The sequence below is a fragment of the Pogonomyrmex barbatus genome, unplaced genomic scaffold (assembly GCF_055798465.1).
Source record: "Pogonomyrmex barbatus isolate J1 unplaced genomic scaffold, ASM5579846v1 scaffold1, whole genome shotgun sequence".
Lineage (NCBI taxonomy): Eukaryota > Metazoa > Arthropoda > Insecta > Hymenoptera > Formicidae > Pogonomyrmex > Pogonomyrmex barbatus.
In genome coordinates this window covers 14,412,115-14,426,718 of record NW_028297098.1, presented here as the reverse complement: position 1 = coordinate 14,426,718, position 14,604 = coordinate 14,412,115, and the positions used below count along the sequence as shown (strand labels likewise).

At 34.0% G+C, this 14,604-nt stretch overlaps 2 protein-coding genes across 3 annotated transcripts; one reads left to right on the top strand and one right to left on the bottom strand.

Annotated features, from left to right (window-relative positions):
* Positions 1–2,795: 2,795 nt before the first annotated feature.
* On the top strand, positions 2,796–10,287 carry Atg4b (Autophagy-related 4b). The gene is made up of 7 exons (XM_011637700.3): positions 2,796–3,170; positions 6,069–6,233; positions 6,414–6,758; positions 7,158–7,421; positions 7,605–7,846; positions 8,104–8,265; positions 8,532–10,287. Exons 1-7 carry the CDS (start codon positions 3,134–3,136, stop codon positions 8,703–8,705), a joined length of 1,389 nt encoding a protein of 462 aa, XP_011636002.2. The 5' UTR covers positions 2,796–3,133; the 3' UTR covers positions 8,706–10,287.
* Ak3 (Adenylate kinase 3) lies at positions 10,051–14,573 on the bottom strand. Of its 2 annotated transcripts, XM_011637701.3 has the most exons (4): positions 13,390–14,571; positions 12,265–12,384; positions 11,987–12,159; positions 10,051–11,228 (listed from the first exon to the last, which is right to left on the bottom strand). In XM_011637701.3, exons 1-4 carry the CDS (start codon positions 13,646–13,648, stop codon positions 11,022–11,024), a joined length of 759 nt encoding a protein of 252 aa, XP_011636003.2. In that variant the 5' UTR covers positions 13,649–14,571; the 3' UTR covers positions 10,051–11,021. The 2 variants fall into 2 exon arrangements, with proteins under 2 accessions (XP_011636003.2, XP_088933518.1); XM_089077392.1 differs by lacking the exon at positions 12,265–12,384 and having other exon boundaries at positions 13,390–14,573.
* Between the last annotated feature and the right edge of the window lie 31 nt (positions 14,574–14,604).

The following is a 14,604-nucleotide window of genomic DNA, read 5'->3' as shown; positions in this document are numbered from 1 at the left end:
ATGCACTGATTATTAATCGTGCCTTACCATATAATAATACTCTGAGAACATCGACGTTACTTTATCTTGTGAAAAACCTATTAAAAAACATTCTAATCGATCCCTCATCTTCGCGAAGAAAAATTATCCAAAAATCCGAAGATGTTTATCTTACGACAAGTTCTCATTCCTTTTTATGTATAAGCCCGTTTTAAATAAATGTGAGTCCAATTATAACATTATATTCTCTAATATATTATATCCTACGTAATTTCTTAAAAAGTAAAAGCATTTAAAGAAAAATACATTTCAAAATGCACACATACATATGTACTCAAATATACATCATATAAAATAATATATACACATATACTCAAAATACGTATCATATATTAAGATATTTCATGCATCTCACACACACACACACACACACACACACACACACACACACACACACACATCAATGCACGGCATGTAAAATTATAAATGGAATTCTATTTTGAAATCTGACGCGGATTGTAGATCGTACAAAGTGGAATATAAGTGGACTCAAAGAGTCTCTCGATTTCAAAACAAAATAGTCTGGCATTTATTCTAAAGTGGCATGAAAGGGCGCTCCAAGTTGTGCCCAATTTTCCAATCGCGCTTCGCCCTGGAATTATTGGTTTCGCGTTCGGACAGTTGTGAGCGTTCCAAATGGTTAAGCGGAATATATATCCCCAATATCTGTTACTATCTTGGAGAGTTTTATAACAAAAAGACGTGAGACCACGGGTTAATAGGACGATCGTCTTATTGATCCTCCTCGGAGTGTCTCTATAACGGCAACGAGAAGATATCGCGTGTTCGCGCGCGATTTCTTTAAACCTCTTCCTTTCGCCTAATCAGGATTTTCCGTTTGTTTCCCCATGAAGAGAAGAATATGATTTGCATGACGCGCTACATCGTTCTTTGACTTACCGCATCGATTTGCGAAAATTTCCCCTTGAGATGCCAATAACTTAACGTTGCTCATGCGTGAGTGATAAGATAACAAATCGAAATAAATGTATGTTTGTGTAAACATTATTCATATTACATTGATAAAAAAAAATAATAAATTTCAATAAGAATAATAAGCATAGACAAACAGAAATGAAGGAAGCGCTGCAGAAATTTATGTCAAATAAAATTACGAAGAAGAAACGAGAAAAAAAAATATTAAATATGATAAAAGTATAAAAGCAAGATTATTGCAAATATGAATATTTTGCGATATCTTCTACATTTCACATTAAAATGTTAAAATGAAATATGAAATCTCTTTTAAAGTTAATAATTTTGCAGTACATAACATCCTAATGCTTTTTAATTCCGCTTTTTAATTCGATGTTCCTTTGATTTTTATTAAAAAAAATAAGGTATTTTATTTGAAAAATAAAATGATATGATATTCCAAACACATAAAAAACATCTATTTGATGAGCTCTATAATATAACATATTTTAAATAAGTTTTTCTTGAAATAATTAACAAGTTACTTCAAACAAGAATTTTTTACTTATCTCTCGTATATTTAGTATATACATGATATAATATTACATAATAATTATCGAAAAAAATGATTATGCTTTATATAAATTTATATAAATTTAGAAATAAAAATTATTAGCCGAAAATCTTTTACCGAGTAATGCCCATTTTATTCTTGTATTTGAAGATATCTACTAGATTAATAAAATATCAATAAGAAAAATTTTCAAAAAGTTAAACGAGTATAATAAGTTATTTAAAATTTTCTACTTAAAGAAAGCAATAGTTTTTCAAATATGAAGATAAAACTGACCAGTTACAGATTACATTTAATCATCTATAAATGAATCACGCGTGTGATAATATTAATGACTCTTATAGTCTTTCACTAATTTCATCGATCAGCTTTAAATCTTTATATCTTAAGAATTACCGTTTGAAATAAAAAGTCTCAAAAAACTATTTCCCAATAACTTTCTTACTATTCGCGAACTTCAAAACATCCCGTGTATTAATTGTTTAATATTATGTTAGATGCTGATACAGTTATGTATTTGTATTATGCTGTTTAACATATGAGTTGTTGATGATCTTGTTGTTTAAATCTTGTTGTTTTCTTGCATTTAAAAGAACTTATCTTGGGACGCTTAATAAATAACGTTCTCTCTCTTTCTCTGTTGTTCGCTCGTTCACTCACTCTTCGCAATACAACAACAATATGTAGCGATCGTCAATCACGATCCTTATCGCCGTCGCTTTATGACGAACGCTTTAAATTTCGCTACACAAAAGAAAAAAAGAGAGAAGAAGAACGCAAGAAGAAGAAAAGAGAGAGAAGTACTAATGCATTTCGATGTTATTCACTAATCGTAATCGCTGACAGATCGATTCTTCGCGACTCGTGCCATTGAATCCATCCTTCGTTAGCCAACTTCACACAACGCGCTTGCGATTGTATCGGATATCGGATACGTCGTCGTCATTCTGCGTCATGAAGCAAGTGTGCATCGAGGTGCAGTGTTTTCAATCATACGCGGTCGCCGTGCGCATGCGTGACGCAATGGCCGCGTATATAAATACGCCGCGCATTACGCGGACGTTCCTAAAAAATGAATCACTGCTTCAAATACACAGATAAGTGAGCACGTTCATATTTAATTCGTCCAATTAAAAAAATATATAAGATATGTACAAAAAATATAAGAAAAAATAGAACAAAAGTTACAAAAAGTTCGAAGTTGCCAGCGGAGGGGCCCGCGCGGGACCCGCGCTGCGTTCAGACACTTTGCTGGCGTTGCGCGCGCCGCGCATGCGCCCTGGGCCCGGCTCGTCTAACGCGACGCCGTGCCGCGGTGGAGCGTAAAAGGAAAAATTTCCAATCGGAGCCGACGCCGTCGTACGAATGAGCTGATTGCCAACGATGCGCGACGCCGTAGCCGTACACCGTGCCGACGTCCCCTAGGACACCCTAGGAATCGACGTAACGTTTCGCGCGAGTGCGAAAATGTAATCGCCCCCGTCGTGTCGTGTTGTGCCTTCCCCAATTCAGGAGAAGCGTCATTCACGAGATTGTCTGCGAGTAGATCTAGATACCGTCGTTCACGACGCCAATCTCAAACTTTTATTCGCTCCGTTCCCAGGCATGAACGGACAAGTGCAGTCATCGCGGGAGAGGTTAGGTAGGTAAACACGCCACTGTTTACGTCTCAATATATGGCCAATTGTCAACCGCGAGCCGGTTACACCGACTCCTCAATCGTCACCGATCTGTATTCTTTATCCTCCCTCTTCCACCTTTTCTCTGGTTCCCTGCCGTGACGTGTACTCGTTCCATTCCCCTAGTTTGAACCGCGATGCGGTTGACAAGAAGACCTAGTTTTTATTGTTTGGAAAACGGTCGAGGAGCGCGTCACTCTGTCTTCCATAAAATTAGACAAATCCAACATTTTAACAAATAATGATATTATTTATCATCCTACAGTAGATAAATATCGAATTTTCCCGAAAAATTCTAGTTTACGTCGAATCTTAAAACTTTTTGGGTAAAATTTTGCAAGTGAAGAAATTAATTAGACTAAAAAAAAAAGATTGTGCGACATATATTGAAATGTGATTGTGATAACATGTAAAACATGTAAAATATTTATTGGAAATTCTGGAATTCTTAAAGAATTTCTTTTTTATTCGTGGAAATCAAGGAATTTTATGGAATTTTACTAGTTTTTTTAATTTTGTCTTGAAACTTAAATTTTAGAAAAAAATCCTTAGAAAAAAATTTTAATAATTTTATTTTTGTAATGCGAACTATGTCGGCACTTTGTCAATCATTCAAGTTAACAGTGTGACATGCACATCTGTGTATTTACATACATGTATATTTGCGAATTTTTATAAAGAAGGTTCTATATTCCCATTGGAACCTTAATATCAAGCGGTTTTCCTTCATAATCAGAAAACATTAAAAAGTGCACACAACAAAATAAACTCATTTCAAAGTCACATTTAAGAATTTTCTAATTGTCAATCAAAAGTAGTAGATATTTTCAAGAAATTTTTTACAAGATTATAAAGACATATCCTATAAAAGTTAAATTTGTATAAAGATGTAATCAAATTTATATAAAAAAAAAAAAAAAAAATCACTTTTCAAATATAAAGAAACAGTTAATGACTCAGACTCAATTGTTATTTCAATTTTTCTTCTCATCTTTTTTGTGTTGTGAACGACATTAAAATAGAATGGTCCCACTTTCGTAACGTATACGCTTTTTAAAGATGAAAAAAGATCACATAAATATAGATCCAAAAAGTTTTTCTTTCTCGGATATAAAAGTGCTTACATCGAAATTTTTTATGAATAGCTGTCCCACATAGAATTACGAGCATTGTCAACATTTTTGCATGTTTTTCCTGACTTAATTCCTTTGGATTTTTATTTGCGGGAACATCTAAAAAGTTTAATTTATAATAATACTATTATAATACTATTATAGTCTGGAAACATTAAAAAGTCGAATTATTATCGCGTTTATGTAATAAAATACACACGTACAAATACAATACGGAATACATCAGAAATTTTTAAACCTCTTCAATTCTGATACATCGGTGTGAAGCATGTATTGTCAGAAGGAAATCATTTCAGTAATTTCTTTAAAGTAAGTTTGAAGGATTCTTTAAAATATTCCATCATAAACAAAAAAATGTTTATTTCGGGAAGAAAGAGTTTCCAGTCCTATGTTCATATGGCCTTTTTTGATCCTTAAGAAAAGTAGAATGTGATATTCAAGTAGGATTTGTTTCAGTGTCACTCTGTATGTCTATCTTTTTCCTATGAAAAATATAATTATTTTTTGTGTCCCCTCTCTCTCTCTCTCTCTCTCTCTCTCTCTCTCTCGCTCTCGCTTTCTCGCTCTTTTAGCAAGACAAATTTACTAAGAATTTTCCATTTGGAAATGATTTACTCGTTATCCCTATATTAGCTGTTATTAATGCCATTTCGTTAACCGTGAATCAATTTGGATAGTCGATTGAATACACACTGTAAATAATCCATGACGTGTCGCACGTATTATGAACGAGATAAGAGTGCAAGCAACATATACTCGAGCGGCCTCGCTCGAGTGACCCCCCCTTAATTTATTTACCTTGATGATTTATGTGTTACAACAGTAACACATTTCTCCTGCGGCGAACTGCTAATCGCAGTTCAACCGCTCCTTGCAGTTCGGAAACATTACGTCAGAGACGTGTGAGATCAGTGGACTGGTACGGATAATCTTAATGAAACATCGTAAGAAATAGCATTAATAATATATCTAAGCGTCCCATCTGTATTTTAAATAATTTGATTGTGATGTCCATTTAATCTACCCGAGTTATCAATTTTACCCGAATATTCAGTTTTATAACGCACTTAATAGATTAATCCGTACGTATTAGCACGCTGTTAATAAAAGAGATAATAACAGCTAACACTTGGGACGGGCAAATTCCATTTCTTAAAGCAATTTTTTTTCTTTCGAGATAAGCCAAAGGGAAGATAGGATAGATATTTTTTCATTTTGTGCCTTTCGGCTTGAAAGGCCCTATAATTTAACATAATATAATATTTTATATATATATATATATATATATATATATATACGATAGTCTGTTAGTCTAATAAAAAAGTTACATAACATTGTTCTAAATTATATTAAGTTTTAGCCTATTTAGTCTAGCAATTACATTTATTTCTTGTTTATTTTTTTTTTACTCATTTTTTACTTATGTTTTCTTATTGTTATCTTACTGTTATTCGTATTTCTAAAGAATTCTTTAACTTTCTTTGATTCCGTTCTAGAAAAAAAGATAGGTACATAATGAGATATTGCTAGATATGATCTTTGTCCATTAGTCTTCAAATTTTTCTATAAAGACAGACACACGTAGAAAAGACGAGAGAGCAACGAAATAATAAGATTGATGAATCAGAAAATTGACGAATAGAAGAGTAATAAAATGACGAATTTTAGTAGATAAAATAAGTGAAATTAGGATCAGTAACACTAATTAAAAAAATGGTTATCCTGTAGGTGGTTTTGGTCCTGTGAATCTTGGATTATTTTCCGGGATGATTGCCGCAGATCGTGTTCCTACCATTCAACTCTCGGACGCCGAGCTAGACACCATGGCCGCGACGGAGGTCGACAGCAAAGTCAAGACGAAATTGCTCTCTATGTGGAACAATGTTAAATATGGTGTGTACATTCACCATCTTGCAGTGACATTTTTATGTTCTGGAAATATCTTATTCGCACATTCGCCTTAGAATATTATAACTTTATTACATTATTGTCTTATAACAATGACAAAAATGTTCGTTGTCTATAAAATATGAGAAATCGTAATTGATTTTTTTTTTTTAATTTTTTGTAAAGGATGGACTGTAAAGATGAAGACGAACTTCTCCAAGGAATCTCCCGTGTGGTTGTTGGGTCAATGTTATTTGAAGAAATCAGAATATCCCTTGGAGAGAGCATCGGAGGCGTTGGAACCAGTTGGAACAGGCAGTCAGGTCTCCTTGGCGATGGATGCCACCAATTTTGAGAACACCATCGAGGAGTTCAAGAGAGATTTCACATCCCGTCTCTGGTTAACGTACAGACGAGAATTCCCGATTCTAAACGGCTCCACTTTCACCACAGACTGCGGCTGGGGCTGCATGCTGCGTAGCGGGCAAATGATGCTGGCGCAAGCGTTAGTCTGCCATTTTCTCGGACGAGGTAATTATTTCTTCTTATCAAATTTATTTTATTATGGGATACGCTGATCTTCTTACTATTTTTGCAACTTTTCATTTAAAAACTATTATAGTCTTGGCATATAATAGGCATATTAGACTTCTTATCTTAAAATGATCCTAGGAGTTATCATTAATGATTATGCAAGATTTGAAATATTTGCGTTTAAGTCAACAACTATAGAAAATTTAAACAATTAAAATTAAATCGCAAACAAAATTACATCGCAATTTTTTTATTATTATCATTATCATTAAGATTCATAAATCAATCTTATAAATCATAAATCATAAATCGTATTTTTGCTTTCGATTTTAATCGATGAATCTGATTATTGTTGTATCATATAGATTTGAATAATAAGATTATTTTTTGATACAGAGTGGAGATGGCGACCAGAACAATCGACTGATGAGAACAGTCATCGGATGATAATCAAATGGTTTGGTGATCAGCCAACACCGGAATCCCCATTTTCTATACACAAGTTGGTATCGCTTGGCGCTTCGACAGGGAAACGCGCGGGCGACTGGTATGGTCCCTCTTCGGTTGCACATCTTTTGTGTCAGGCTATGGAACGCGCCAGCGAGGATCCCAACAGTAAGCTCAATCAATTGGCGGTGTATGTTGCCCAAGATTGTGCAGGTTAGTATTAGCGAATGCAGCATTACAATGAGAAATGATTCAATTATCGAAACTAAAAAAGCGAATATCACTTATTCTTAAATTTAAAAGCAATAGTAAAAGTTTAAAAAAAGTATGTAACAAATATATATAATTTTTTATAAAGAAACAGAATTTTTTAAAAATTGAATGTTTTTTTTTTAGTATATCTGCAAGACGTCGAGAATGTCTGTTGCACTCCTGATGGTAGACGAAAGGCGCTGATATTATTGGTGCCCTTGAGGCTCGGTGCAGACAAATTGAACCCTGTCTATGCGCCCTGTTTGACATCGTTATTAACATTGGACACGTGCATTGGCGTAATTGGCGGCCGACCACGACATTCGCTTTACTTCATCGGCTATCAGGACGACAAACTGATCCATTTGGATCCGCATTACTGTCAGGTTTAATCAGAGTTTAATCTTTTAAATCCAAAAAAATAAACATTATTTTAATATCCGATATGCTTAAAATTCGCCCTTATCTTTATTATTTTAATTTGTATTATTTTTTATCCTTTTTCACTTTTGTCTTTAGAAGTATATATATCTATTTTTCAATTAATTTTATTTTTGATTTTTTTTCCTTTCTTTTATTACTTCAGAATGGACTTTATAAAGTAATTACATTAAATTACTGATTTATGTCTTCATTTATTCAGGAAACCGTTGACGTCGAAGGAAATGAGAAATTTCCATTAACAAGTTTTCACTGCACGTCACCGAGAAAAATGCTGCTCTCAAAGATGGATCCCAGTTGTTGCGTAGGCTTCTATTTTCCTGACAAAGAGTCACTTACTGACTTTATGGAAACAATTCGGCGGGTGAGTATGTGGACACATTCTTAACATGTTTGATTTTAAATGCAAATACATATAATTAATATATAATGTTAAATAAAAAAAGAATAAGATCAGAATATACTTTATAGCTTTCAAATTTTCATGTTTTAGAGATGAAAAATAAATCAAACAGAATTAAATGTAGATATAGGATATTAAAGAAATGAAAGGAAAAAAAAAGTAAAAAAAAGTTAAAGTAAATAAAAGTTTATATTGATTAAAACAAAAATATCTCATTAACATTGCAGTTTGTGATACCGAATCAGAAGATGGATTATCCGATGTTCCTATTCTGCGAAGGAAGCGGTAAGGATCTGCAGCAAGGAATCGAGGTTGTTGAGGGTCCTCTCCCATCGACAGGTCAGTTCATCGGTCACGTGGACGATCTGTACGAGTGCGAGGAATTCGAGTTGCTGCATTAAGATAATAAAAGGAAAAAAGAAGAGGGCAAATTCGGAGATGTGACACGTGTGATCGCGTGTTTACCTGAGTATTCTTGTGAGAATGTCTCTTGTTCGTCCAATACCTCGTGGCAATACTTCCTTTCATATAGCCGCTTTTTCAGAGCGCATGTAGGAAAACGTTATAGCAACCGCGAGCTTTGAGATATATCATCTTGAAAAAGGTGGAGGCGCTCAAGAGGTGGAATGCAGCGCATTCCCATCGATCTCAATGCGTATATGAAGATAGGATTCGAGTTAATTCAATGACCAGTTACTGTTACTTGAGATAAGAAATAAGAAAGCCAGATTATTCTGAATGACGTTAGTACAACTTATTCGATTAAACTGATTCATTCGTCTTTTCGATTGTTTAATGTGTACATAAGATGTATGTAATTATTATGACGATGCACAATTTTTCATATTTCTAGTTATTATCTTGAAATTCGTTGATGGCTTCATATATTGATCATTAGTAATAACTTGATAATAATTTAATATGACTTAATATTATAATAGTCTATTTATAAGCGAATATTTATTTCGCGTATTACAACGAGGCAGTTTTCGGCAGTTTTGAAATAATGTTACGACGCGCGTTAAAAAATCCCGTTAAATTGTCGATTTGAAAACTGAAAATTGCAATGCATATTTTGTGTAATTCTCTTGAAATGTACGCAACAAAAATCCGGGCGAATCTCGCGCGACGATTCTCAAGTCTGATTTATTTAAACTAAAATAGTAAAGTAATAAGATGTTAATTTATTTATTTATTTATTTATAATCGAGTTATTGTTAAGTAACTCTTCTGCCTTGAAAAGGGAATAAAGATGGATATGAGGGACGTAAACATGATATACAGGGTGAAGCATTTAATAGTGTATGCCTAAATGTATAAAAAAAATTTGATATCTCTATTTATATATAAATATATAAATAAAAAAAAGATCTGAAAAGGTATTGAGATCGTATTATAAACCGAAAAGTATTGCGATAACGTTTTTGAAATTTCGAAAGCTATGACATTAAATGAGTTTTTTCTCTATTATAGTTTTATAAGATATATTACTTCGTCTTCAACAATATTTCCAAGAGCAGGAAATATTTGCAATAAAATAAAGTAGAATAGAGAATAGAATAGAAAGAAAAAAACATTCATTTTGCATCTTGAAATTATTCGAGCGCTCTAAAAGCACTATATGTGCAAATTGCTTGATTGATGACAAATAAACCTAGAGTAATAAACCTTCTAAATATAACAAAATAGATTTAAAAATAGAAAAAAAGAATGAGAGGAAGTTATTGGAAAGAATTATTATAAAAATTAGAGTATTAAAAAGAATTTATTAAATAGAAGATTGCTAAAGAATCGTTTAGATATACACTTTTTTTAGATGCCTCGGACTGTATATGTATGTATACGTGTATGCGTATGTATATTGTACTTATACTGTTGAATATGTACACAATATTAAATATTGTTATATATCTCTTACAATGATAATGCTATATGCTCGAAATAAAATGAAAAATATATGGCAATTACGTCATCCCTAAAGAATATATCCTTGAATCGTTAATTATTACTTTGTACTATATCTTGGATTTTGACCAAGCAGCAATTCATCGTGTGCGTATAATGTGCTTAAGCTATTATGAAATCTCTCGTTGTATTATCTAGGTATCGAAAACATCTACTATCTATCTATTATTGTCTATTGATATGATATGAGTCTATTATTGTCATCACAATTTACACACTGTGTATTTACAACCTAATGATATTCATGCTTGTGTGCGTTCATGCATGCGTAACAAAACGTAATGCAAATTGCGCTAAAGCACACATGTTCTCTGTTGTTATCACAAGATTAAAAAAAACTTATTGTCGGACGAGAGCGCGTATTCCTATTCATTATTCAAGATCACGTGAGATGTACAAATTGCTGGTCAAAATAGGTTTACATAGACTTATTCCGCTTTAATTTTTTGAAAAAAAGAATTTGCGAATATTATATATATAACGTAGGAAATTATACACACACACACACACACACACACACATATATATATATATATATACTGAACTAATGTTTTATATATCTCTTTAATCTTGTTCCTTAGGCAAAAAAGATATAAAAGAATTAGATACGAATTTAAATCTTTTCCTTTTAGAGTTAAGAAACATATTTAAAAATTAAAGATTTTTAACGGATCTAGATAAACTTATTTAGGAATTAATGCGATCGTCCGACACATTTAAATTGATTTAACTAAAAATTCGATTCCTAAAGTTCAGCAATATTCTGTCACACATTTCTTAATCGCCGGCCACATCTCGTCGGTGGTATTGCCATGAAATTCCCTCAGTATTCCAATCTCACGATAAAACTGCACGACTGGCTCAGTTTTCGTTGCGTAATCCTGCAATCTTTTCTGCACGACTTCTGGTTTGTCGTCTTCCCTCTGACATAATGGCTCACCTGTTACGTCATCCTTTCCCTACAAAATACAATATTTGTATTTAAACGTCAAAACATTTGACTAATACGTCCAACGATTTTATAATTAGATCAAAATATTATTTAAATTCTATTATATAATTATAATTAATTAACAAAACACCGAGTGACATCCGAGTGAACAATTATCTTTCACTTTCTCTTTTCTTTAACAAAACAAATATATTAGGTAATTCGAAAAAATTGTAGAAATTTTAAAGATGAATTGGAACACGATTTATTAATATTTAAATGTACTTTTGTTTAATAACATGATCATATTTTTTCATCTGTTATCTTACTGTAGAAAACTTAATTACTCTATTTGCCTAAAATTTTTTTTACCAAAAATTTTTCAATGTGATTTTTACACTCCTCGAAACAAGTTAAATTTCTTATCAATATTTAATATTGATATGTTAAAAAATTTTATAGAAAATTTTAAAACGGAACAAATAAAAACCTGTAAATGCAAGATAATGGAGATAAAATATCCCAGTTAAATTTTAATAATTTTTATTGAAACTTCGAGAAAACTGGCATCATCATGGTAAAACACAACGCTTTTTATGCTTGTCATCAATCTTTGTACGAATTTAATATCAACTTGGCGACAATTTGCTATCAATTCGCTCACTGGAAATATATAAGATGTCATAACTCGATATGAAACTGCAGAGCCGCGCCGCAGTTGCATCGTCATCTCTCACAAATTCTTACGAATTTTTCTAACAACCTAACATATTCGTTGCTGATTACCGGCACTCGTGGATCGTTGAAGCCAATGTTGTAGACTCTACCACTTGGCAGATGAATCCACCTGCTCTTGACCCGGTCGAGTATGACATTGGTCGGCACCACGAGATTCAGCACGAGATTGATCGGGTGCAGCTTCTGCAGTTGTTCCGCCTGCGCTAACGTTCTCGGGAAACCTGCCAAGATATTTATTCATGTTTAGAATTTAGTCGGCAGGTTCACGATTTCCTAAGATAATAACCTTGGCTGCGACGAGGCCAAAATCATTCACTTCCACTCACCGTCCAGCAGCCAATTTCGATCTGCCACTGATCTGATCTCGCTACCAATAAGGGATATCATTGTGTCGTCCGGTACGAAGCTACCACTGTCCATATATTTTTTTACCTCTTTACCCAGATCTGTGAAAGAGATCTTTCTCTAGGAATGCTTTACCAACGGAAATTGCCAAAAAATGACACGTGTCTCTTTTCGAGCTTTCATTGATTTATAATATATTGTATAATCGCAAAAATTTGCTGGAATTATAGACATCCTATTTTAGGCGCTTTGCACAAATTAATAGATTGACAAACTTAAAATCTTACAAGCACGCGATGACAATGGAAATTTGTGGAAATTTTGATTTTATTAAAATTCTAAGTTTTGTATGTGTGTGCGCGTGTGTGTTATATATTATATATAACGTATTTTCATATATAATGAGTAATATATAAAATATAGTATGAAAAATATATAATAAACATTAGTAGAATATGTCAATCTGTAATAGTATTAACAGATCACAAAAACAAAAAAGAATGAATAAATAAGTAAAATTAAATTCATTGGAATTAAAATAATTCAAACACAAACTCATAATTCAACGTTATCGTTAATGAAAAATCGAAATTCTTTCAATCATATGACATGATAACAAAGATAAGATAAACACGAGGAATTCATTTTGTCGAAATAATAACAACATTTTTGACGTTTTCGATTAATAGATTGATAATCGATAATCTTTCCTATTACATAACAACGAACGAAAAATAACAGCAAAGGTTCTATGTTAAAATTGGTGATATACAAATGCGTTATTGAAATTTAGAAACATTGCACATACACACACACACACGCGCGCGCGCGCGCGCGCGCGCGCACACGCATACAAACGGAACAAGATAAAATGTTTTGGATTACGTGAAATAAAAAACAAATGTAGATTCTTTTTGGCGGAGTAAAATACGCGTTTTTAAAATATTTTAATAAAAAAAATCCAAATAAATGAAATATTTTATTTATTATATATCAATTGAATAATAAAACGAGAAGCGAGGAGGAGATTGAAAACGGACGAATTTTGATGAGATATTCAAGAAGGGCAAAGAGGATCACCGACGACAACAACGATGACGACATACCGGTGCCGGCGGACACGTGGAAGCGCAATCTATCACCGCTGGAGATATGAGCGACGCCGAACTGTTGGACAATCCTGGAGGACACAGTTCCCTTACCGGACGCCGGCGCGCCCAGTATGACGGCCCTGAGGGCCGCGGTCGCAGCGGCGGCGGCGCGACACGTGGTGACCGCTACCATCGGAGGCCGTGATTTAGATAGGCTAATAGGTTCCCGCGATCGGCGAGGATGCGTGATGACGAGTGCCGCGACGGTCCGCATCGCCCGCGCCGGACTCTATCCTCGATCCCTACTACTAACGCTACTACCGCGGCGAACTTTGATACGCGGCGATAAGGCCGCGGATAATCGTCGCGGCACTCCGGCGACGCGCCGTGACGCGCCGTGACGCAACCGCGACGCGCCGTTTCGTAACGTCGCGTCGCATCGGGACGCGCCGCCTCCGCGCAGGCTCGCAGACGACGTCGGCGACGACGAGGACGTCGTGGAATTGAATTGACCCGCGTCAATGGACGTGCCCGATGCCTGCGAAGTGAACGACTGGACTGGTCGATCGAGACGTTGAACCTTGAACCTTGTAACATCACATAATGTAATGATCGATTGCGACGCAGATTTAATACTATTTCTTTTCAGACTCGGATTGAACTGTGTCGGAAAAATCGATCGCATGCTTTCTCGATGACTTTTCGTTATATTTAAAATCTTATAAATGATCTTACGAGATTTATCTTTTCATCTGACTAATGAAAAATAGTAATTTGGTATAAAATATCTCGAGATCATTCTTAAAAAAGTCTTAAATATAAAATAATATCGAATTATGATTCTTCGTATCGTCTTCTGTTCCGTTTCTCATTTCGCCTGTACAAAGTTCGTGTGATTTTCAAAAAAAGAATTCCCAGATTGCAAATTAAGTAGATTAATTATTTTCCAATATGTTCGCCTAGATAAATGTAATTAATCAAAAGTTGCAGAGTTGCAGTAGCAATGCGATAAGGAGAATCGTTCAATTTAATTTAAAATTCTATCAAATTTTTAAGCATAGCGAAAAACAGCCGCGATAATACGACAGATCACGTGTCATTAATGACTTGAACGTATCTGTGTATCAATATTGGCAACACTGTTGGCGGCAAGTTAACTACGAAAATCGTAGTCATTTTCCTTTGAATTTTACTTCTTTTCACACTATCTGCGTTATGGATGAATCGCGG